The sequence below is a fragment of the Salmo salar genome, chromosome 04, assembly GCF_965601325.2.
Source record: "Salmo salar chromosome 04, fSalSal1, whole genome shotgun sequence".
In the NCBI taxonomy this organism is placed as follows: domain Eukaryota; kingdom Metazoa; phylum Chordata; class Actinopteri; order Salmoniformes; family Salmonidae; genus Salmo; species Salmo salar.
Window position 1 is genome coordinate 67,383,220 of NC_138294.1, and position 20,878 is coordinate 67,404,097.

Sequence of the window (20,878 nt, forward strand, 5' to 3'; positions counted from 1 at the left end):
AACTACTGCATTTGAAGACACTGCCACCTGCTGACATGTGCCTCAAATGTGATTATCAAAGAGTCCTCAACAGACATTTGAGTTAGATAGATAGCTACATAGATTTGATTTGACAGTTATAAGTTACAACCAGGGGGAAGATGCCACCAGTCCGGTCCCATACACGACTTTCTTGTGACGTATTATGCGCGGAGACCTTTTGTGACGTCACCAAGCATCAATTCGCTACATAAACTGTGTTCAGCTTTGATATATATCATCAGTACAATCTCTTTTTTCAATCAGGTTGTTTCAGGTAATCTTTTGCCGCATAGTCTGCCCTAGCTGACGCTGTGCAGAGAATACTACGATTGGAAACGGTTGGTTAGACCCGTTCGCACTGCACAAGGTGATTTGGCGTTTAGAATGTCTGGTAGGCTCTTACATTCTTTGGAGAGGTCCCAAATGGCACCCTGTAGTGTACTACTTTTGACCTATCCCCAGTGGGCTCAGATCAAAATAAGTGCACTATATAGGGAATGGCGTGCCATTTGTCTGTGTGTGTGTGTGTGTTAGGATATGTTTTGTGCCAATCAGTTGATGAAAATGTATCCCTCAGAAAGCAAGATGGACCGTAGTGATGAGAGAATCAAAAGAGCTTTAAGGCGCCGCCCTTATGTGGTAAATACCAATTTATTTAGTTTGTGTTCTGTCTTTGTCATCACATTTTAAATGGAGTGTTGTGTTGACAGTTGAATCCAGTGAGGGTGAACACCCCTGATTCTGTGATGTGGCCAACCGGTAAGGTGCACAGAAGACCAAGGCCTGTAAGTCAAATCCGACCTGAAAACAATTACACATAAACCTTACTTATGCTCCATGTACAAACTGCAGTTATCACAATAAAAGCAACTGCAGATATCCCTCCCCATCTAAACTCATTTGAAATTGAATGCTGTCTTGACAGTCTACTTCAGCGCAGACCCCTCAGATCCACAAAAGGCCTGTAAGTCACATTCAAATCAATCACATAACAGTAGCTACTTAAATGATTTATTGATGGCTACATCATTTATTTCCAAGTTATTTCCAAGGCCAAAATGAGCAAAAGAGTGTTACATTTTTTCTTTACTGTTCACAGCCAATCATTGAGAGCTGTGGGCAGGAACAGACATCTGGGGATGGACGGGACATCAATCCAGAGCCTCTCAGCCAGGTCAGACATCTCTGCTGTTCCCATAGAGACACAACAGATAGATCAATCTGTTGATTCATATGGCCATTTTGGTTGGCTTGGTTGAATTGACAATCATTCATTGGAAATGCTAAAGAATCCTACAGTGTGGAAGGTCTTTAGTCCCATCCCTAATGTTATGGGAGTTGCATTTATTGCATTTCAATACACTTGCATTTTCAATGACCCATGAATTACTCACTACTTGTACAACTATGTTGGATTGCCTAAATATTCTACATTTTCTTGGCAGTCAATGCCAGTGTATTTTATGGCTGCCCTAAGTACATGCCTTTGTCTGTCTCCTCAGTCTGGAAGGGTGACTCGGCTGATGGAGAGAAATTATGATGGGGTCATCTCATCCTCCAACTCTGATGACATCTCTATCTACTCCTTCACTGACTGTGAATCTGAGGTAAGAGAGTTGTACACCATAGATGTGTTGAGTGATATGACTGTAAAGAGAATAGTCTCAGACTAATTGACTCTGATACACAGTCTGATGATGAGGATCATGAAAGGAGGACACCACCGCTGATAGTGAAGGATGAGGAGGATGGAAAGGTGACAAAGTTTGAAGTGAGGGATATGGTAGAGGACGACAATCTGTCTCTCCACTCCTTGGATGAATCAGACTTTCTGGTATGTTCTGCACCATGTATTTGAGTAACTCTTTGACTGAATGTGGAGAATGGACTATGACCAACTAGCTCTCTGACACACAGTGTGATAATGGCAATGATGCCTCTGCTGAGGACAGTCCTGGGCCTTCAAAGGAACCACAGAGAAAAGGGGCTTCACTGAAGGACCCTCGACTGGTATTCTCTTACATTTGTGTGTTTGTGTGTTAGTGGTGCGCAGGTCAGCTGTTTGTTCAACCAAACCCACCCGCAATTGCTAATAACCCATCCGCAACCGCTCGACTATATACATTACTTTTCTGGCCATCCCTTCTTTATTTTCAACTTTCCATTTCGTAGCTTTCCTCTTATTGAATTAAACTCTGACATTGTCCTTTTTGCGTCAGTGGATCAACAATAACTTTTTCTGCCCTTTCCCAAAAGTGTTTGGTGATTGGTGTCTAGTCTATTTGGCATGCGCCAAGTTATGTCCCACAGCTTAGGTTTATGCACAAATGCTAAATAGCCTATAGATATAAATTACACAAGAATGATATATTTATGGATTTTTTTCATGTATTGTTTTCTTTTTATTCAACCCGACCGCCACCCACATAATATTTCATGACCCTAAACCTGCCGCCCTGTGGATATAACCGCGGGACTGCTGCTTATGAGTTAATGCATCACTAGTGTGTGTTACATCTCAATGGTTTGACCCTATGTCTGTACAGATTATTGTGGCCAAGCCCAACATCCTTCTCCCTGCCTCTGTGAGTGCCCTGAAGAAGGCATCACGCCTGACGGAGTTGGTCCCTACTGTCCGGCCCTGCAAGGAGCAGCAGGACAAGAAGACACAGTGGACCAACACCAACAAGGAGAGCCTGAGGAGGATTAAAAAAAAACTGGCCTCCATAGAGCTCGACCTGGAGGAAGGCCTGAAGAAGGTCAATGACGGTCAGGACGTCAACCAAGAGAGGCAGAAGAATGAGGGATGCTTCAGAGCCTGGATTGAGAAGTGGATGGGGAGGAGGAAGGAGGAAAGACTGAGGGATGAAGATGTGAATAGGGAAGACAAAGGGAGGATGGGCGAAGAGGTGAGGGCACTGATCCAAGTGATGAAGAGAAACTGCAGTGAACGTGATCTTGAGGCAGTAAACCTGGACACTTGGCTGAATGACTTGGAAAGGTTGAAAGTGGCCTTCAAGAAATGCACTGGAGAGATGGCCAAAATGGTAGAGAGCATGGCAGAAATGCAGACCAGAATAGCTGAGAACAGGCTCCTCAAGCCTGAAAAAAAGAACTATGTCCAGAGCTTTGTAAATTAATCTTACTTATTGCGTGTAGTCATGTATCTAATGTATTTATAGATTAGTCTTACAGTATATCTACTGATTGTGTATGACATAGCACTGTCCTGACAGTTTGTTTGTTGTTTCTGGTCTTACAGAGCCCAGGGAAAGTCTCTGGTCCTGTGTCTGGCCTCTCTCCTCTTGTGACCTCAGGACCCCGGACCCTGGCTGAAGCCCTACGGGCCCTGCCCTCTGCTGTGGCCCGTCCCTCCCAAAAGGATGTCCCAAAGCCTCCGACACCTCCAAGCCCCGTCTCTGTCATTGTTGCTTTGCCTGCTGTGGAGTACTTACCATACCACCGCAGCCCTCGCCTGGCCCCAATCACCAACCTGAGTGAGAACGGCAGGAAGCTGCTCCAGAAAATGTCAGGAGTGACCCCACAGGTGAGAGGAAACAGGAAGGGAATATTGGCCATATGTCCTTCTACAGTATATCATACCTCTAGATATCATAGCTCAAGAGTAGAAAATAGCCATATGCTTATATTACTTTATCTCCTTGTCAAAAATATTTAGGAAGGGAAGGTCAAAAGGAAAAAGAGCAAGGGAAAAAAGCAAGTGAAGAAAGAGAAGGCCAGCAAGATGCAGCAGGTGGAAAATGTTGGAGAAAGTAAGGAGGACAAGAAAGAGGAAAAGAAGAGTCTGAGGAAGAGGTGAGGAAATAGAAGAGGGCAACATAACAAGGGCATTTTAGAGATTTATAGAAATAGAATGATGTAGAGAATTATAGAAATTGAATGCGGTAGCAGAGGAAGAGCAGCGATCTGATGTTTAATGGCAAACTACTATTTATTCTCCTGTTGTGTTTGATTGACAGGTTTCTCCAGTGGCTGCTGCCCAAACTGAGATGTTCGAAGAAATAATGGCCTACTACTACAACACACACACACACACACACTCGAACTTCAGAGCTATAGCGGCTTATAACCACACTGACATAATAAAATGTAAAATAAACGTTATTAGTTATACCATGAGTTGACGTTTTTACAAGGATTGTGATTGCTGAAAATAGCGCGCTTGAAATGTAAAGGTCATTTCCAGTCTTCGAGAACATTGCCTTTGAATTTCAATCGAGCTATAGCGAGTTTTGGTGTTACTGATTGAAGTCATCAATCTGTCAGTGAAGACACAGGTGCTCCTGGATGAACCGTCACAGATTCTGGCAGTGACTCCGGCATGTTTGCTGTGAAACTCTGGGGGGCACTGCAGGGGCGAAAATCTGATATCAACTTTGGAGGGGACAATTACATGAAATTTTCTCAAGAGCAAATCCTGAGGGGGACACCAAAAGTAGTGCTGTAACACATAGCCTACATTGTAATATGGTAAATGTATATTGAGGAACCAAAGAAATAAGGTGTTTGCCGTACTCCTAACTACCGGTACCCAAAACTACACAACTAATCACAACAGCAATACCATTGCCTTAAACTGGTGACTGAACTAAGATTTGTTAAAGTTGAGAGTGGGGGCATCCATGGCATTTTCCAATTATGTTCCTATTTTACAAGTAAAAAAAATGGAGAACCTTTCATAATGTTGCCAAACAAAGACTCAACAAACTTACCTGAGACTCCCTGTCTCTGCCAGTCTGTCCCTGCATATCTGTCCCCAACTCTGCTGTCTGTGTGCCATCTGTTGCCTGCTCTGCCTAATGACATCATTGTGAAACATTTCCATTAGAATTTGATTTCTTTCTTATGAACATTTTATCAACTAGTCTTTGAGATATTAGGCTACTAGGGTTCTTACTTTGCGTTTTGGTGTACTGAAAAATACTCTGATGTCCGTCTTTTTTATTTTTCTGCCATTTTTCTACCTGGCTGGCTGGCTACACACACACACAGCGTGTAGGTTATTTACAGTAGGAGATGGGCTTCTATCATCTTATCTTCTATCATTCTATTTGGGCTTCGATCTAAAAGGTAGCTAGCAAATGTGAAACGGATTAAAATGACAAGAGTTGACAGCTGTATGAGTTCACCATTTACACAACATATGCTGCAACCTTTTGTAATTTTAATAGTTTGTTTCATATTGGCTGGCTTCCAACAATAGCTGAATTTGCAAAGCTAGGGAGCACCAATTCCGTTTCAGTGGTGTTTGCTATAATCTTTGCTACCCGGGTTAAATAAAGGTGAAATAAAATAAATAAAAGTTCCCTTTGCGACAATTTAGCTTTTGCAACGAGACCATTAAATATATTTAAGACAATGGTAGAAGAGAGTGTAGTTCTGTTCAGTTTGGACTTCAGTTTATCGCTAACCTTATCACAGGGACTTTGAAGCACTAACTTACATCATCTGCATGCTGATCTTGGAATAAATTGACGATAGCAAAGATTCCATCTTTGACGACGCCACATAAATGGAATAGGTACTAGCTAGCTTAATAGTTAATATTTGCGCGCTAGCTCTGCAAATTCAGCTAGTGTGTGTGTGAACCCTGCCAACATAAAACAAAACATTGCTATGGCACGATTGACTGGATGAATCTCCCGTCAGTTACGTGCATTGAGTGCTTTTCAGACAGTGGACACGAACCCTCTGTTACCTTGCCAACTAAGGAACTGGCAGTGGATCAAACCATTGTGAGGCAAAGGGTGGGGGGTCGCAATCTTTTGAAACTTAAAAACGCACTATTAGGTGTCTATAATCAGCACAATTGCTTTCATTGCGCATTATTAATATTATGTAAATTACATAGTTATGTTTACAGTGATATATTGGGGGGGACAAATCATATTTTTCCCAGGATGGGGGGGTCGTGTCCCCCCCGTCCCCCCCCCCCGGGATTTCCGCCCCTGGGGCACTGACAGACACAGACAATGGACTGAGGTGGGAATGTTGAGAATGTGGATGTTGAGCCACTGGAGCCCAGTGACTGCTGGTTTGAGAGGCAGATGCATGTCCATGACTGAGTCCATGGCCAAAGCTGTGTTCGTGACTATGTCCATGACCTTGGCTGTGGCTGCAGCTGTGTCCATGTTTGTGACCATGTCCGTAACTTGGCCCAAAGCTTGAGGCCATATCCATGGTTGTGTCCGTAATAACCTGAGACCTGAACAGGGCTCCCCTGTGTATAGTAGGAGTGGGCCCAGCCTTCAAATGTCTTTGGTGTGGTCTCGGTAGCCTGTAGGTTGGAGGTAGAAGACACTGGAGCGTAGGCTTGGACTGGGTAGGAGCCTGGGGTTGGAATGATTCTGCAATCAATGAGAACGTGGACAGATTTCAGAGAGCTTAAATATACCAGTGATTCTCTATCTAATCATGGGGGACCACTAGGTGCCTACTGTACAGTATTCAATTACAGCTGAGGATCATCTATTATAACTGCACCTCATTATACTGTAGTACATCATGTGCTCTGGCTTGCACACAGCAATTGTTATTTAATGACCTCTTGTCTTGTCTGATAAATGATGGGTCTGGTGCTTTCTCAGTACTCACGGTGGGTGGACTGTCTTCCTTCTCGCCTCTATTGATGCAGGGACATACAGGACATCAATGTTCCTCAGCCGCCTGAAAGGCATCTTCTTGTCCAGCACTGATGCCCTGGCATCGGACATGTCCAGAAGTGAGAGCCAGCCCTTTCCGTCTGTTTCACCAGTGCAAGTTAAGGAGAATGTGTGAAGCAGTGATGCAAGATTTTTCTAAACAAAAATAACATCATGTTTAGCAGCAGGACTCATATACAACACCTATAACCTATTAGCACTTAACTACACTACTAAGCACACTTATAAAGCTGTGACATACTGCAGAGGAGCGTATCACATTTCTTTTGAACCACAATGAGGTTGGAGTAAGGATACAGATCCCCCCTGCGATGATGGCCATGACATTGCAAAGGAAGACAGTGTGTGGGACCAAAAGTGTTGTGATGAACAGAAACAGCCAGGGCAGGGCTAACATGGGTACAGTGACCCCGAAAAGAAAGCCCTTAACCATACGGGAGTGCACTGTGGCCATATACATAAGGGAGAGGGATACTGGCATGAACCCCTCCATCTGGTTCTGGGCAGATGCACCAAACAGTAGCAGACCCAGTATAACACCCCTGTGCTGATAGAGAGAAGCAGAAACCAAACAGTGGTGCCCACACTCTTCTCAATGTCACCCCAGAACCCCATTACTGAGGAGTAGCTGGGTCACTGTCTTGTGGTGGAAGGAGTATGTCATTCTATATTTTTCATTTAACTAGACAAGTCAGTTAAGAACAAATTCTTATTTACAATGACGGCCTACCCTGGCGATGCAGGCCCAATTGTGCACTGCCCTATGGGACTCCGAATCACAGCCGGATGTGATACAACCTGGATTCGAAACAGGGTCTGTAGTGACGCCTCTTTTGCACTAAGATGCAGTGCCTCAGACCGCTGCGCCACTCCGGAACCTTATTGAGCTTGTGCACTGCAAAGGAAGAGGAAAGGATTAAAACATAAATGATAGGGTTGACAGACATAAACATGGCGTGATGTGTTGTAGCTTGCTGCTGTAGTCTACTGGCACCGTCTGTTACATTAGCTATACGTTTTAGCACGCTAGCTAACGTTACAACACTCCCAATCAAAGTAGCTACCGAGCATATGATTGTTGATTCACTCAGCCCCTCCTTGCTAACATACCATGACCATTGCCAAAAACTGTCGTTCCAAGACTGAAGACATCCTCTGATAAACCGAAATATGTAACGTTAGTGACAGTAAACAAATTATACTATGACAGAAACAATCCCAGCCGTAACTCAGGAGTAAAACTCTTGAACCTCTGAACCACATCTTTTAAAACTATTCGGGAGATCATTTTGATGCCCAGTGCATATTTTTCAAACTAGTACTTGGATTATCAATCAACTTTTTCTCCAATATTGCGGAACGCCAGAGGGTAGATAACTAGCCAGCTAGAGATTCCCACTAGATAACACAGCCACAAAGTACAAATTGGCTATATCGTAAAAATGTATGAAAACAAAAATACGCTTTTTGGTCTTAATTTAAGGTTGGGCCATTAGATTAGCAGTGTGGTTAGGTTTAAAATGCGATTATAAGAAGATTAATTGTAGAAATAGGCAGGCAAGCTTGCTAGCCCCCCAAAAATGTACAACTTCAAGTTGCTCAACTGTTGCACAGATCATCAACTACTGCATTTGAAGACACTGCCACCTGCTGACATGTGCCTCAAATGTGATTATCAAAGAGTCCTCAACAGACATTTGAGTTAGATAGATAGCTACATAGATTTGATTTGACAGTTATAAGTTACAACCAGGGGGAAGATGCCACCAGTCCGGTCCCATACACGACTTTCTTGTGACGTATTATGCGCGGAGACCTTTTGTGACGTCACCAAGCATCAATTCGCTACATAAACTGTGTTCAGCTTTGATATATATCATCAGTACAATCTCTTTTTTCAATCAGGTTGTTTCAGGTAATCTTTTGCCGCATAGTCTGCCCTAGCTGACGCTGTGCAGAGAATACTACGATTGGAAACGGTTGGTTAGACCCGTTCGCACTGCACAAGGTGATTTGGCGTTTAGAATGTCTGGTAGGCTCTTACATTCTTTGGAGAGGTCCCAAATGGCACCCTGTAGTGTACTACTTTTGACCTATCCCCAGTGGGCTCAGATCAAAATAAGTGCACTATATAGGGAATGGCGTGCCATTTGTCTGTGTGTGTGTGTGTGTTAGGATATGTTTTGTGCCAATCAGTTGATGAAAATGTATCCCTCAGAAAGCAAGATGGACCGTAGTGATGAGAGAATCAAAAGAGCTTTAAGGCGCCGCCCTTATGTGGTAAATACCAATTTATTTAGTTTGTGTTCTGTCTTTGTCATCACATTTTAAATGGAGTGTTGTGTTGACAGTTGAATCCAGTGAGGGTGAACACCCCTGATTCTGTGATGTGGCCAACCGGTAAGGTGCACAGAAGACCAAGGCCTGTAAGTCAAATCCGACCTGAAAACAATTACACATAAACCTTACTTATGCTCCATGTACAAACTGCAGTTATCACAATAAAAGCAACTGCAGATATCCCTCCCCATCTAAACTCATTTGAAATTGAATGCTGTCTTGACAGTCTACTTCAGCGCAGACCCCTCAGATCCACAAAAGGCCTGTAAGTCACATTCAAATCAATCACATAACAGTAGCTACTTAAATGATTTATTGATGGCTACATCATTTATTTCCAAGTTATTTCCAAGGCCAAAATGAGCAAAAGAGTGTTACATTTTTTCTTTACTGTTCACAGCCAATCATTGAGAGCTGTGGGCAGGAACAGACATCTGGGGATGGACGGGACATCAATCCAGAGCCTCTCAGCCAGGTCAGACATCTCTGCTGTTCCCATAGAGACACAACAGATAGATCAATCTGTTGATTCATATGGCCATTTTGGTTGGCTTGGTTGAATTGACAATCATTCATTGGAAATGCTAAAGAATCCTACAGTGTGGAAGGTCTTTAGTCCCATCCCTAATGTTATGGGAGTTGCATTTATTGCATTTCAATACACTTGCATTTTCAATGACCCATGAATTACTCACTACTTGTACAACTATGTTGGATTGCCTAAATATTCTACATTTTCTTGGCAGTCAATGCCAGTGTATTTTATGGCTGCCCTAAGTACATGCCTTTGTCTGTCTCCTCAGTCTGGAAGGGTGACTCGGCTGATGGAGAGAAATTATGATGGGGTCATCTCATCCTCCAACTCTGATGACATCTCTATCTACTCCTTCACTGACTGTGAATCTGAGGTAAGAGAGTTGTACACCATAGATGTGTTGAGTGATATGACTGTAAAGAGAATAGTCTCAGACTAATTGACTCTGATACACAGTCTGATGATGAGGATCATGAAAGGAGGACACCACCGCTGATAGTGAAGGATGAGGAGGATGGAAAGGTGACAAAGTTTGAAGTGAGGGATATGGTAGAGGACGACAATCTGTCTCTCCACTCCTTGGATGAATCAGACTTTCTGGTATGTTCTGCACCATGTATTTGAGTAACTCTTTGACTGAATGTGGAGAATGGACTATGACCAACTAGCTCTCTGACACACAGTGTGATAATGGCAATGATGCCTCTGCTGAGGACAGTCCTGGGCCTTCAAAGGAACCACAGAGAAAAGGGGCTTCACTGAAGGACCCTCGACTGGTATTCTCTTACATTTGTGTGTTTGTGTGTTAGTGGTGCGCAGGTCAGCTGTTTGTTCAACCAAACCCACCCGCAATTGCTAATAACCCATCCGCAACCGCCCGACTATATACATTACTTTTCTGGCCATCCCTTCTTTATTTTCAACTTTCCATTTCGTAGCTTTCCTCTTATTGAATTAAACTCTGACATTGTCCTTTTTGCGTCAGTGGATCAACAATAACTTTTTCTGCCCTTTCCCAAAAGTGTTTGGTGATTGGTGTCTAGTCTATTTGGCATGCGCCAAGTTATGTCCCACAGCTTAGGTTTATGCACAAATGCTAAATAGCCTATAGATATAAATTACACAAGAATGATATATTTATGGATTTTTTTCATGTATTGTTTTCTTTTTATTCAACCCGACCGCCACCCACATAATATTTCATGACCCTAAACCTGCCGCCCTGTGGATATAACCGCGGGACTGCTGCTTATGAGTTAATGCATCACTAGTGTGTGTTACATCTCAATGGTTTGACCCTATGTCTGTACAGATTATTGTGGCCAAGCCCAACATCCTTCTCCCTGCCTCTGTGAGTGCCCTGAAGAAGGCATCACGCCTGACGGAGTTGGTCCCTACTGTCCGGCCCTGCAAGGAGCAGCAGGACAAGAAGACACAGTGGACCAACACCAACAAGGAGAGCCTGAGGAGGATTAAAAAAAAACTGGCCTCCATAGAGCTCGACCTGGAGGAAGGCCTGAAGAAGGTCAATGACGGTCAGGACGTCAACCAAGAGAGGCAGAAGAATGAGGGATGCTTCAGAGCCTGGATTGAGAAGTGGATGGGGAGGAGGAAGGAGGAAAGACTGAGGGATGAAGATGTGAATAGGGAAGACAAAGGGAGGATGGGCGAAGAGGTGAGGGCACTGATCCAAGTGATGAAGAGAAACTGCAGTGAACGTGATCTTGAGGCAGTAAACCTGGACACTTGGCTGAATGACTTGGAAAGGTTGAAAGTGGCCTTCAAGAAATGCACTGGAGAGATGGCCAAAATGGTAGAGAGCATGGCAGAAATGCAGACCAGAATAGCTGAGAACAGGCTCCTCAAGCCTGAAAAAAAGAACTATGTCCAGAGCTTTGTAAATTAATCTTACTTATTGCGTGTAGTCATGTATCTAATGTATTTATAGATTAGTCTTACAGTATATCTACTGATTGTGTATGACATAGCACTGTCCTGACAGTTTGTTTGTTGTTTCTGGTCTTACAGAGCCCAGGGAAAGTCTCTGGTCCTGTGTCTGGCCTCTCTCCTCTTGTGACCTCAGGACCCCGGACCCTGGCTGAAGCCCTACGGGCCCTGCCCTCTGCTGTGGCCCGTCCCTCCCAAAAGGATGTCCCAAAGCCTCCGACACCTCCAAGCCCCGTCTCTGTCATTGTTGCTTTGCCTGCTGTGGAGTACTTACCATACCACCGCAGCCCTCGCCTGGCCCCAATCACCAACCTGAGTGAGAACGGCAGGAAGCTGCTCCAGAAAATGTCAGGAGTGACCCCACAGGTGAGAGGAAACAGGAAGGGAATATTGGCCATATGTCCTTCTACAGTATATCATACCTCTAGATATCATAGCTCAAGAGTAGAAAATAGCCATATGCTTATATTACTTTATCTCCTTGTCAAAAATATTTAGGAAGGGAAGGTCAAAAGGAAAAAGAGCAAGGGAAAAAAGCAAGTGAAGAAAGAGAAGGCCAGCAAGATGCAGCAGGTGGAAAATGTTGGAGAAAGTAAGGAGGACAAGAAAGAGGAAAAGAAGAGTCTGAGGAAGAGGTGAGGAAATAGAAGAGGGCAACATAACAAGGGCATTTTAGAGATTTATAGAAATAGAATGATGTAGAGAATTATAGAAATTGAATGCGGTAGCAGAGGAAGAGCAGCGATCTGATGTTTAATGGCAAACTACTATTTATTCTCCTGTTGTGTTTGATTGACAGGTTTCTCCAGTGGCTGCTGCCCAAACTGAGATGTTCGAAGAAATAATGGCCTACTACTACAACACACACACACACACACACTCGAACTTCAGAGCTATAGCGGCTTATAACCACACTGACATAATAAAATGTAAAATAAACGTTATTAGTTATACCATGAGTTGACGTTTTTACAAGGATTGTGATTGCTGAAAATAGCGCGCTTGAAATGTAAAGGTAATTTCCAGTCTTCGAGAACATTGCCTTTGAATTTCAATCGAGCTATAGCGAGTTTTGGTGTTACTGATTGAAGTCATCAATCTGTCAGTGAAGACACAGGTGCTCCTGGATGAACCGTCACAGATTCTGGCAGTGACTCCGGCATGTTTGCTGTGAAACTCTGGGGGGCACTGCAGGGGCGAAAATCTGATATCAACTTTGGAGGGGACAATTACATGACATTTTCTCAAGAGCAAATCCTGAGGGGGACACCAAAAGTAGTGCTGTAACACATAGCCTACATTGTAATATGGTAAATGTATATTGAGGAACCAAAGAAATAAGGTGTTTGCCGTACTCCTAACTACCGGTACCCAAAACTACACAACTAATCACAACAGCAATACCATTGCCTTAAACTGGTGACTGAACTAAGATTTGTTAAAGTTGAGAGTGGGGGCATCCATGGCATTTTCCAATTATGTTCCTATTTTACAAGTAAAAAAAATGGAGAACCTTTCATAATGTTGCCAAACAAAGACTCAACAAACTTACCTGAGACTCCCTGTCTCTGCCAGTCTGTCCCTGCATATCTGTCCCCAACTCTGCTGTCTGTGTGCCATCTGTTGCCTGCTCTGCCTAATGACATCATTGTGAAACATTTCCATTAGAATTTGATTTCTTTCTTATGAACATTTTATCAACTAGTCTTTGAGATATTAGGCTACTAGGGTTCTTACTTTGCGTTTTGGTGTACTGAAAAATACTCTGATGTCCGTCTTTTTTATTTTTCTGCCATTTTTCTACCTGGCTGGCTGGCTACACACACACACAGCGTGTAGGTTATTTACAGTAGGAGATGGGCTTCTATCATCTTATCTTCTATCATTCTATTTGGGCTTCGATCTAAAAGGTAGCTAGCAAATGTGAAACGGATTAAAATGACAAGAGTTGACAGCTGTATGAGTTCACCATTTACACAACATATGCTGCAACCTTTTGTAATTTTAATAGTTTGTTTCATATTGGCTGGCTTCCAACAATAGCTGAATTTGCAAAGCTAGGGAGCACCAATTCCGTTTCAGTGGTGTTTGCTATAATCTTTGCTACCCGGGTTAAATAAAGGTGAAATAAAATAAATAAAAGTTCCCTTTGCGACAATTTAGCTTTTGCAACGAGACCATTAAATATATTTAAGACAATGGTAGAAGAGAGTGTAGTTCTGTTCAGTTTGGACTTCAGTTTATCGCTAACCTTATCACAGGGACTTTGAAGCACTAACTTACATCATCTGCATGCTGATCTTGGAATAAATTGACGATAGCAAAGATTCCATCTTTGACGACGCCACATAAATGGAATAGGTACTAGCTAGCTTAATAGTTAATATTTGCGCGCTAGCTCTGCAAATTCAGCTAGTGTGTGTGTGAACCCTGCCAACATAAAACAAAACATTGCTATGGCACGATTGACTGGATGAATCTCCCGTCAGTTACGTGCATTGAGTGCTTTTCAGACAGTGGACACGAACCCTCTGTTACCTTGCCAACTAAGGAACTGGCAGTGGATCAAACCATTGTGAGGCAAAGGGTGGGGGGTCGCAATCTTTTGAAACTTAAAAACGCACTATTAGGTGTCTATAATCAGCACAATTGCTTTCATTGCGCATTATTAATATTATGTAAATTACATAGTTATGTTTACAGTGATATATTGGGGGGGACAAATCATATTTTTCCCAGGATGGGGGGGTCGTGTCCCCCCCGTCCCCCCCCCCCGGGATTTCCGCCCCTGGGGCACTGACAGACACAGACAATGGACTGAGGTGGGAATGTTGAGAATGTGGATGTTGAGCCACTGGAGCCCAGTGACTGCTGGTTTGAGAGGCAGATGCATGTCCATGACTGAGTCCATGGCCAAAGCTGTGTTCGTGACTATGTCCATGACCTTGGCTGTGGCTGCAGCTGTGTCCATGTTTGTGACCATGTCCGTAACTTGGCCCAAAGCTTGAGGCCATATCCATGGTTGTGTCCGTAATAACCTGAGACCTGAACAGGGCTCCCCTGTGTATAGTAGGAGTGGGCCCAGCCTTCAAATGTCTTTGGTGTGGTCTCGGTAGCCTGTAGGTTGGAGGTAGAAGACACTGGAGCGTAGGCTTGGACTGGGTAGGAGCCTGGGGTTGGAATGATTCTGCAATCAATGAGAACGTGGACAGATTTCAGAGAGCTTAAATATACCAGTGATTCTCTATCTAATCATGGGGGACCACTAGGTGCCTACTGTACAGTATTCAATTACAGCTGAGGATCATCTATTATAACTGCACCTCATTATACTGTAGTACATCATGTGCTCTGGCTTGCACACAGCAATTGTTATTTAATGACCTCTTGTCTTGTCTGATAAATGATGGGTCTGGTGCTTTCTCAGTACTCACGGTGGGTGGACTGTCTTCCTTCTCGCCTCTATTGATGCAGGGACATACAGGACATCAATGTTCCTCAGCAGCCTGAAAGGCATCTTCTTGTCCAGCACTGATGCCCTGGCATCGGACATGTCCAGAAGTGAGAGCCAGCCCTTTCCGTCTGTTTCACCAGTGCAAGTTAAGGAGAATGTGTGAAGCAGTGATGCAAGATTTTTCTAAACAAAAATAACATCATATTTAGCAGCAGGACTCATATACAACACCTATAACCTATTACCACTTAACTACACTACTAAGCACACTTATAAAGCTGTGACATACTGCAGAGGAGCGTATCACATTTCTTTTGAACCACAATGAGGTTGGAGTAAGGATACAGATCCCCCCTGCGATGATGGCCATGACATTGCAAAGGAAGACAGTGTGTGGGACCAAAAGTGTTGTGATGAACAGAAACAGCCAGGGCAGGGCTAACATGGGTACAGTGACCCCGAAAAGAAAGCCCTTAACCATACGGGAGTGCACTGTGGCCATATACATAAGGGAGAGGGATACTGGCATGAACCCCTCCATCTGGTTCTGGGCAGATGCACCAAACAGTAGCAGACCCAGTATAACACCCCTGTGCTGATAGAGAGAAGCAGAAACCAAACAGTGGTGCCCACACTCTTCTCAATGTCACCCCAGAACCCCATTACTGAGGAGTAGCTGGGTCACTGTCTTGTGGTGGAAGGAGTATGTCATTCTATATTTTTCATTTAACTAGACAAGTCAGTTAAGAACAAATTCTTATTTACAATGACGGCCTACCCTGGCGATGCAGGCCCAATTGTGCACTGCCCTATGGGACTCCGAATCACAGCCGGATGTGATACAACCTGGATTCGAAACAGGGTCTGTAGTGACGCCTCTTTTGCACTAAGATGCAGTGCCTCAGACCGCTGCGCCACTCCGGAACCTTATTGAGCTTGTGCACTGCAAAGGAAGAGGAAAGGATTAAAACATAAATGATAGGGTTGACAGACATAAACATGGCGTGATGTGTTGTAGCTTGCTGCTGTAGTCTACTGGCACCGTCTGTTACATTAGCTATACGTTTTAGCACGCTAGCTAACGTTACAACACTCCCAATCAAAGTAGCTACCGAGCATATGATTGTTGATTCACTCAGCCCCTCCTTGCTAACATACCATGACCATTGCCAAAAACTGTCGTTCCAAGACTGAAGACATCCTCTGATAAACCGAAATATGTAACGTTAGTGACAGTAAACAAATTATACTATGACAGAAACAATCCCAGCCGTAACTCAGGAGTAAAACTCTTGAACCTCTGAACCACATCTTTTAAAACTATTCGGGAGATCATTTTGATGCCCAGTGCATATTTTTCAAACTAGTACTTGGATTATCAATCAACTTTTTCTCCAATATTGCGGAACGCCAGAGGGTAGATAACTAGCCAGCTAGAGATTCCCACTAGATAACACAGCCACAAAGTACAAATTGGCTATATCGTAAAAATGTATGAAAACAAAAATACGCTTTTTGGTCTTAATTTAAGGTTGGGCCATTAGATTAGCAGTGTGGTTAGGTTTAAAATGCGATTATAAGAAGATTAATTGTAGAAATAGGCAGGCAAGCTTGCTAGCCCCCAAAAAATGTACAACTTCAAGTTGCTCAACTGTTGCACAGATCATCAACTACTGCATTTGAAGACACTGCCACCTGCTGACATGTGCCTCAAATGTGATTATCAAAGAGTCCTCAACAGACATTTGAGTTAGATAGATAGCTACATAGATTTGATTTGACAGTTATAAGTTACAACCAGGGGGAAGATGCCACCAGTCCGGTCCCATACACGACTTTCTTGTGACGTATTATGCGCGGAGACCTTTTGTGACGTCACCAAGCATCAATTCGCTACATAAACTGTGTTCAGCTTTGATATATATCATCAGTACAATCTCTTTTTTCAATCAGGTTGTTTCAGGTAATCTTTTGCCGCATAGTCTGCCCTAGCTGACGCTGTGCAGAGAATACTACGATTGGAAACGGTTGGTTAGACCCGTTCGCACTGCACAAGGTGATTTGGCGTTTAGAATGTCTGGTAGGCTCTTACATTCTTTGGAGAGGTCCCAAATGGCACCCTGTAGTGTACTACTTTTGACCTATCCCCAGTGGGCTCAGATCAAAATAAGTGCACTATATAGGGAATGGCGTGCCATTTGTCTGTGTGTGTGTGTGTGTTAGGATATGTTTTGTGCCAATCAGTTGATGAAAATGTATCCCTCAGAAAGCAAGATGGACCGTAGTGATGAGAGAATCAAAAGAGCTTTAAGGCGCCGCCCTTATGTGGTAAATACCAATTTATTTAGTTTGTGTTCTGTCTTTGTCATCACATTTTAAATGGAGTGTTGTGTTGACAGTTGAATCCAGTGAGGGTGAACACCCCTGATTCTGTGATGTGGCCAACCGGTAAGGTGCACAGAAGACCAAGGCCTGTAAGTCAAATCCGACCTGAAAACAATTACACATAAACCTTACTTATGCTCCATGTACAAACTGCAGTTATCACAATAAAAGCAACTGCAGATATCCCTCCCCATCTAAACTCATTTGAAATTGAATGCTGTCTTGACAGTCTACTTCAGCGCAGACCCCTCAGATCCACAAAAGGCCTGTAAGTCACATTCAAATCAATCACATAACAGTAGCTACTTAAATGATTTATTGATGGCTACATCATTTATTTCCAAGTTATTTCCAAGGCCAAAATGAGCAAAAGAGTGTTACATTTTTTCTTTACTGTTCACAGCCAATCATTGAGAGCTGTGGGCAGGAACAGACATCTGGGGATGGACGGGACATCAATCCAGAGCCTCTCAGCCAGGTCAGACATCTCTGCTGTTCCCATAGAGACACAACAGATAGATCAATCTGTTGATTCATATGGCCATTTTGGTTGGCTTGGTTGAATTGACAATCATTCATTGGAAATGCTAAAGAATCCTACAGTGTGGAAGGTCTTTAGTCCCATCCCTAATGTTATGGGAGTTGCATTTATTGCATTTCAATACACTTGCATTTTCAATGACCCATGAATTACTCACTACTTGTACAACTATGTTGGATTGCCTAAATATTCTACATTTTCTTGGCAGTCAATGCCAGTGTATTTTATGGCTGCCCTAAGTACATGCCTTTGTCTGTCTCCTCAGTCTGGAAGGGTGACTCGGCTGATGGAGAGAAATTATGATGGGGTCATCTCATCCTCCAACTCTGATGACATCTCTATCTACTCCTTCACTGACTGTGAATCTGAGGTAAGAGAGTTGTACACCATAGATGTGTTGAGTGATATGACTGTAAAGAGAATAGTCTCAGACTAATTGACTCTGATACACAGTCTGATGATGAGGATCATGAAAGGAGGACACCACCGCTGATAGTGAAGGATGAGGAGGATGGAAAGGTGACAAAGTTTGAAGTGAGGGATATGGTAGAGGACGACAATCTGTCTCTCCACTCCTTGGATGAATCAGACTTTCTGGTATGTTCTGCACCATGTATTTGAGTAACTCTTTGACTGAATGTGGAGAATGGACTATGACCAACTAGCTCTCTGACACACAGTGTGATAATGGCAATGATGCCTCTGCTGAGGACAGTCCTGGGCCTTCAAAGGAACCACAGAGAAAAGGGGCTTCACTGAAGGACCCTCGACTGGTATTCTCTTACATTTGTGTGTTTGTGTGTTAGTGGTGCGCAGGTCAGCTGTTTGTTCAACCAAACCCACCCGCAATTGCTAATAACCCATCCGCAACCGCCCGACTATATACATTACTTTTCTGGCCATCCCTTCTTTATTTTCAACTTTCCATTTCGTAGCTTTCCTCTTATTGAATTAAACTCTGACATTGTCCTTTTTGCGTCAGTGGATCAACAATAACTTTTTCTGCCCTTTCCCAAAAGTGTTTGGTGATTGGTGTCTAGTCTATTTGGCATGCGCCAAGTTATGTCCCACAGCTTAGGTTTATGCACAAATGCTAAATAGCCTATAGATATAAATTACACAAGAATGATATATTTATGGATTTTTTTCATGTATTGTTTTCTTTTTATTCAACCCGACCGCCACCCACATAATATTTCATGACCCTAAACCTGCCGCCCTGTGGATATAACCGCGGGACTGCTGCTTATGAGTTAATGCATCACTAGTGTGTGTTACATCTCAATGGTTTGACCCTATGTCTGTACAGATTATTGTGGCCAAGCCCAACATCCTTCTCCCTGCCTCTGTGAGTGCCCTGAAGAAGGCATCACGCCTGACGGAGTTGGTCCCTACTGTCCGGCCCTGCAAGGAGCAGCAGGACAAGAAGACACAGTGGACCAACACCAACAAGGAGAGCCTGAGGAGGATTAAAAAAAAACTGGCCTCCATAGAGCTCGACCTGGAGGAAGGCCTGAAGAAGGTCAATGACGGTCAGGACGTCAACCAAGAGAGGCAGAAGAATGAGGGATGCTTCAGAGCCTGGATTGAGAAGTGGATGGGGAGGAGGAAGGAGGAAAGACTGAGGGATGAAGATGTGAATAGGGAAGACAAAGGGAGGATGGGCGAAGAGGTGAGGGCACTGATCCAAGTGATGAAGAGAAACTGCAGTGAACGTGATCTTGAGGCAGTAAACCTGGACACTTGGCTGAATGACTTGGAAAGGTTGAAAGTGGCCTTCAAGAAATGCACTGGAGAGATGGCCAAAATGGTAGAGAGCATGGCAGAAATGCAGACCAGAATAGCTGAGAACAGGCTCCTCAAGCCTGAAAAAAAGAACTATGTCCAGAGCTTTGTAAATTAATCTTACTTATTGCGTGTAGTCATGTATCTAATGTATTTATAGATTAGTCTTACAGTATATCTACTGATTGTGTATGACATAGCACTGTCCTGACAGTTTGTTTGTTGTTTCTGGTCTTACAGAGCCCAGGGAAAGTCTCTGGTCCTGTGTCTGGCCTCTCTCCTCTTGTGACCTCAGGACCCCGGACCCTGGCTGAAGCCCTACGGGCCCTGCCCTCTGCTGTGGCCCGTCCCTCCCAAAAGGATGTCCCAAAGCCTCCGACACCTCCAAGCCCCGTCTCTGTCATTGTTGCTTTGCCTGCTGTGGAGTACTTACCATACCACCGCAGCCCTCGCCTGGCCCCAATCACCAACCTGAGTGAGAACGGCAGGAAGCTGCTCCAGAAAATGTCAGGAGTGACCCCACAGGTGAGAGGAAACAGGAAGGGAATATTGGCCATATGTCCTTCTACAGTATATCATACCTCTAGATATCATAGCTCAAGAGTAGAAAATAGCCATATGCTTATATTACTTTATCTCCTTGTCAAAAATATTTAGGAAGGGAAGGTCAAAAGGAAAAAGAGCAAGGGAAAAAAGCAAGTGAAGAAAGAGAAGGCCAGCAAGATGCAGCAGGTGGAAAATGTTGGAGAAAGTAAGGAGGACAAGAAAGAGGAAAAGAAGAGTCTGAGGAAGAGGTGAGGAAATAGAAGAGGGCAACATAACAAGGGCATTTTAGAGATTTATAGAAATAGAATGATGTAGAGAATTATAGAAATTGAATGCGGTAGCAGAGGAAGAGCAGCGATCTGATGTTTAATGGCAAACTACTATTTATTCTCCTGTTGTGTTTGATTGACAGGTTTCTCCAGTGGCTGCTGCCCAAACTGAGATGTTCGAAGAAATAATGGCCTACTACTACAACACACACACACACACACACTCGAACTTCAGAGCTATAGCGGCTTATAACCACACTGACATAATAAAATGTAAAAAAACGTTATTAGTTATACCATGAGTTGACGTTTTTACAAGGATTGTGATTGCTGAAAATAGCGCGCTTGAAATGTAAAGGTAATTTCCAGTCT

General features: G+C 43.5%; 3 protein-coding genes, 1 long non-coding RNA gene and 1 other non-coding gene across 17 annotated transcripts; 3 read left to right on the forward strand and 2 right to left on the reverse strand.

Annotated features, from left to right (window-relative positions):
- Positions 1 to 113: 113 nt before the first annotated feature.
- LOC106603432 (uncharacterized) lies at positions 114 to 4,155 on the forward strand. Of its 4 annotated transcripts, none has more exons than XM_082974640.1 (6): positions 114 to 388; positions 599 to 985; positions 1,121 to 3,068; positions 3,284 to 3,568; positions 3,701 to 3,837; positions 4,002 to 4,155. In XM_082974640.1, the coding sequence occupies exons 3-6, from the start codon at positions 2,556 to 2,558 to the stop codon at positions 4,045 to 4,047; spliced, it is 981 nt and encodes a 326-aa protein (XP_082830766.1). In that variant the 5' UTR covers positions 114 to 388; positions 599 to 985; positions 1,121 to 2,555; the 3' UTR covers positions 4,048 to 4,155. The 4 variants fall into 4 exon arrangements, with proteins under 4 accessions (XP_082830766.1, XP_082830768.1, XP_082830770.1 ...); XM_082974642.1 differs by lacking the exon at positions 114 to 388 and having other exon boundaries at positions 395 to 985; positions 1,121 to 1,628; positions 1,712 to 3,068; XM_082974644.1 differs by lacking the exon at positions 114 to 388 and having other exon boundaries at positions 395 to 806; positions 947 to 985.
- Positions 3,931 to 8,126, reverse strand: LOC106603622 (uncharacterized). 3 transcript variants are annotated; one of them, XR_014392191.1, is made up of 4 exons: positions 7,815 to 8,126; positions 7,002 to 7,599; positions 6,637 to 6,784; positions 3,931 to 6,389 (listed from the first exon to the last, which is right to left on the reverse strand). It is a non-coding gene; the product is annotated as an uncharacterized LOC106603622 (transcript). The 3 variants fall into 3 exon arrangements; XR_014392192.1 differs by having other exon boundaries at positions 3,931 to 4,390; positions 4,755 to 6,389; positions 7,002 to 8,113; XR_014392190.1 differs by having other exon boundaries at positions 7,002 to 8,093.
- A 311-nt stretch (positions 8,127 to 8,437) lies between these two features.
- LOC123742484 (uncharacterized) lies at positions 8,438 to 12,479 on the forward strand. Of its 4 annotated transcripts, none has more exons than XM_082974649.1 (6): positions 8,438 to 8,712; positions 8,923 to 9,309; positions 9,445 to 11,392; positions 11,608 to 11,892; positions 12,025 to 12,161; positions 12,326 to 12,479. In XM_082974649.1, the coding sequence occupies exons 3-6, from the start codon at positions 10,880 to 10,882 to the stop codon at positions 12,369 to 12,371; spliced, it is 981 nt and encodes a 326-aa protein (XP_082830775.1). In that variant the 5' UTR covers positions 8,438 to 8,712; positions 8,923 to 9,309; positions 9,445 to 10,879; the 3' UTR covers positions 12,372 to 12,479. The 4 variants fall into 4 exon arrangements, with proteins under 4 accessions (XP_082830775.1, XP_045573161.2, XP_082830777.1 ...); XM_045717205.2 differs by lacking the exon at positions 8,438 to 8,712 and having other exon boundaries at positions 8,719 to 9,309; positions 9,445 to 9,952; positions 10,036 to 11,392; XM_082974651.1 differs by lacking the exon at positions 8,438 to 8,712 and having other exon boundaries at positions 8,719 to 9,130; positions 9,271 to 9,309.
- LOC123742490 (uncharacterized) lies at positions 12,255 to 16,475 on the reverse strand. Of its 2 annotated transcripts, XR_014392203.1 has the most exons (5): positions 16,139 to 16,475; positions 15,326 to 15,923; positions 14,961 to 15,108; positions 13,079 to 14,713; positions 12,255 to 12,714 (listed from the first exon to the last, which is right to left on the reverse strand). It is a non-coding gene; the product is annotated as an uncharacterized LOC123742490 (long non-coding RNA). The 2 variants fall into 2 exon arrangements; XR_006769655.2 differs by having other exon boundaries at positions 15,326 to 16,448.
- A 286-nt stretch (positions 16,476 to 16,761) lies between these two features.
- On the forward strand, positions 16,762 to 20,800 carry LOC123742485 (uncharacterized). Of its 4 annotated transcripts, none has more exons than XM_082974636.1 (6): positions 16,762 to 17,036; positions 17,247 to 17,633; positions 17,769 to 19,716; positions 19,932 to 20,216; positions 20,349 to 20,485; positions 20,650 to 20,800. In XM_082974636.1, exons 3-6 carry the CDS (start codon positions 19,204 to 19,206, stop codon positions 20,693 to 20,695), a joined length of 981 nt encoding a protein of 326 aa, XP_082830762.1. In that variant the 5' UTR covers positions 16,762 to 17,036; positions 17,247 to 17,633; positions 17,769 to 19,203; the 3' UTR covers positions 20,696 to 20,800. The 4 variants fall into 4 exon arrangements, with proteins under 4 accessions (XP_082830762.1, XP_082830763.1, XP_082830765.1 ...); XM_082974637.1 differs by lacking the exon at positions 16,762 to 17,036 and having other exon boundaries at positions 17,043 to 17,633; positions 17,769 to 18,276; positions 18,360 to 19,716; XM_082974639.1 differs by lacking the exon at positions 16,762 to 17,036 and having other exon boundaries at positions 17,043 to 17,454; positions 17,595 to 17,633.
- The last annotated feature ends 78 nt before the right edge of the window (positions 20,801 to 20,878 follow it).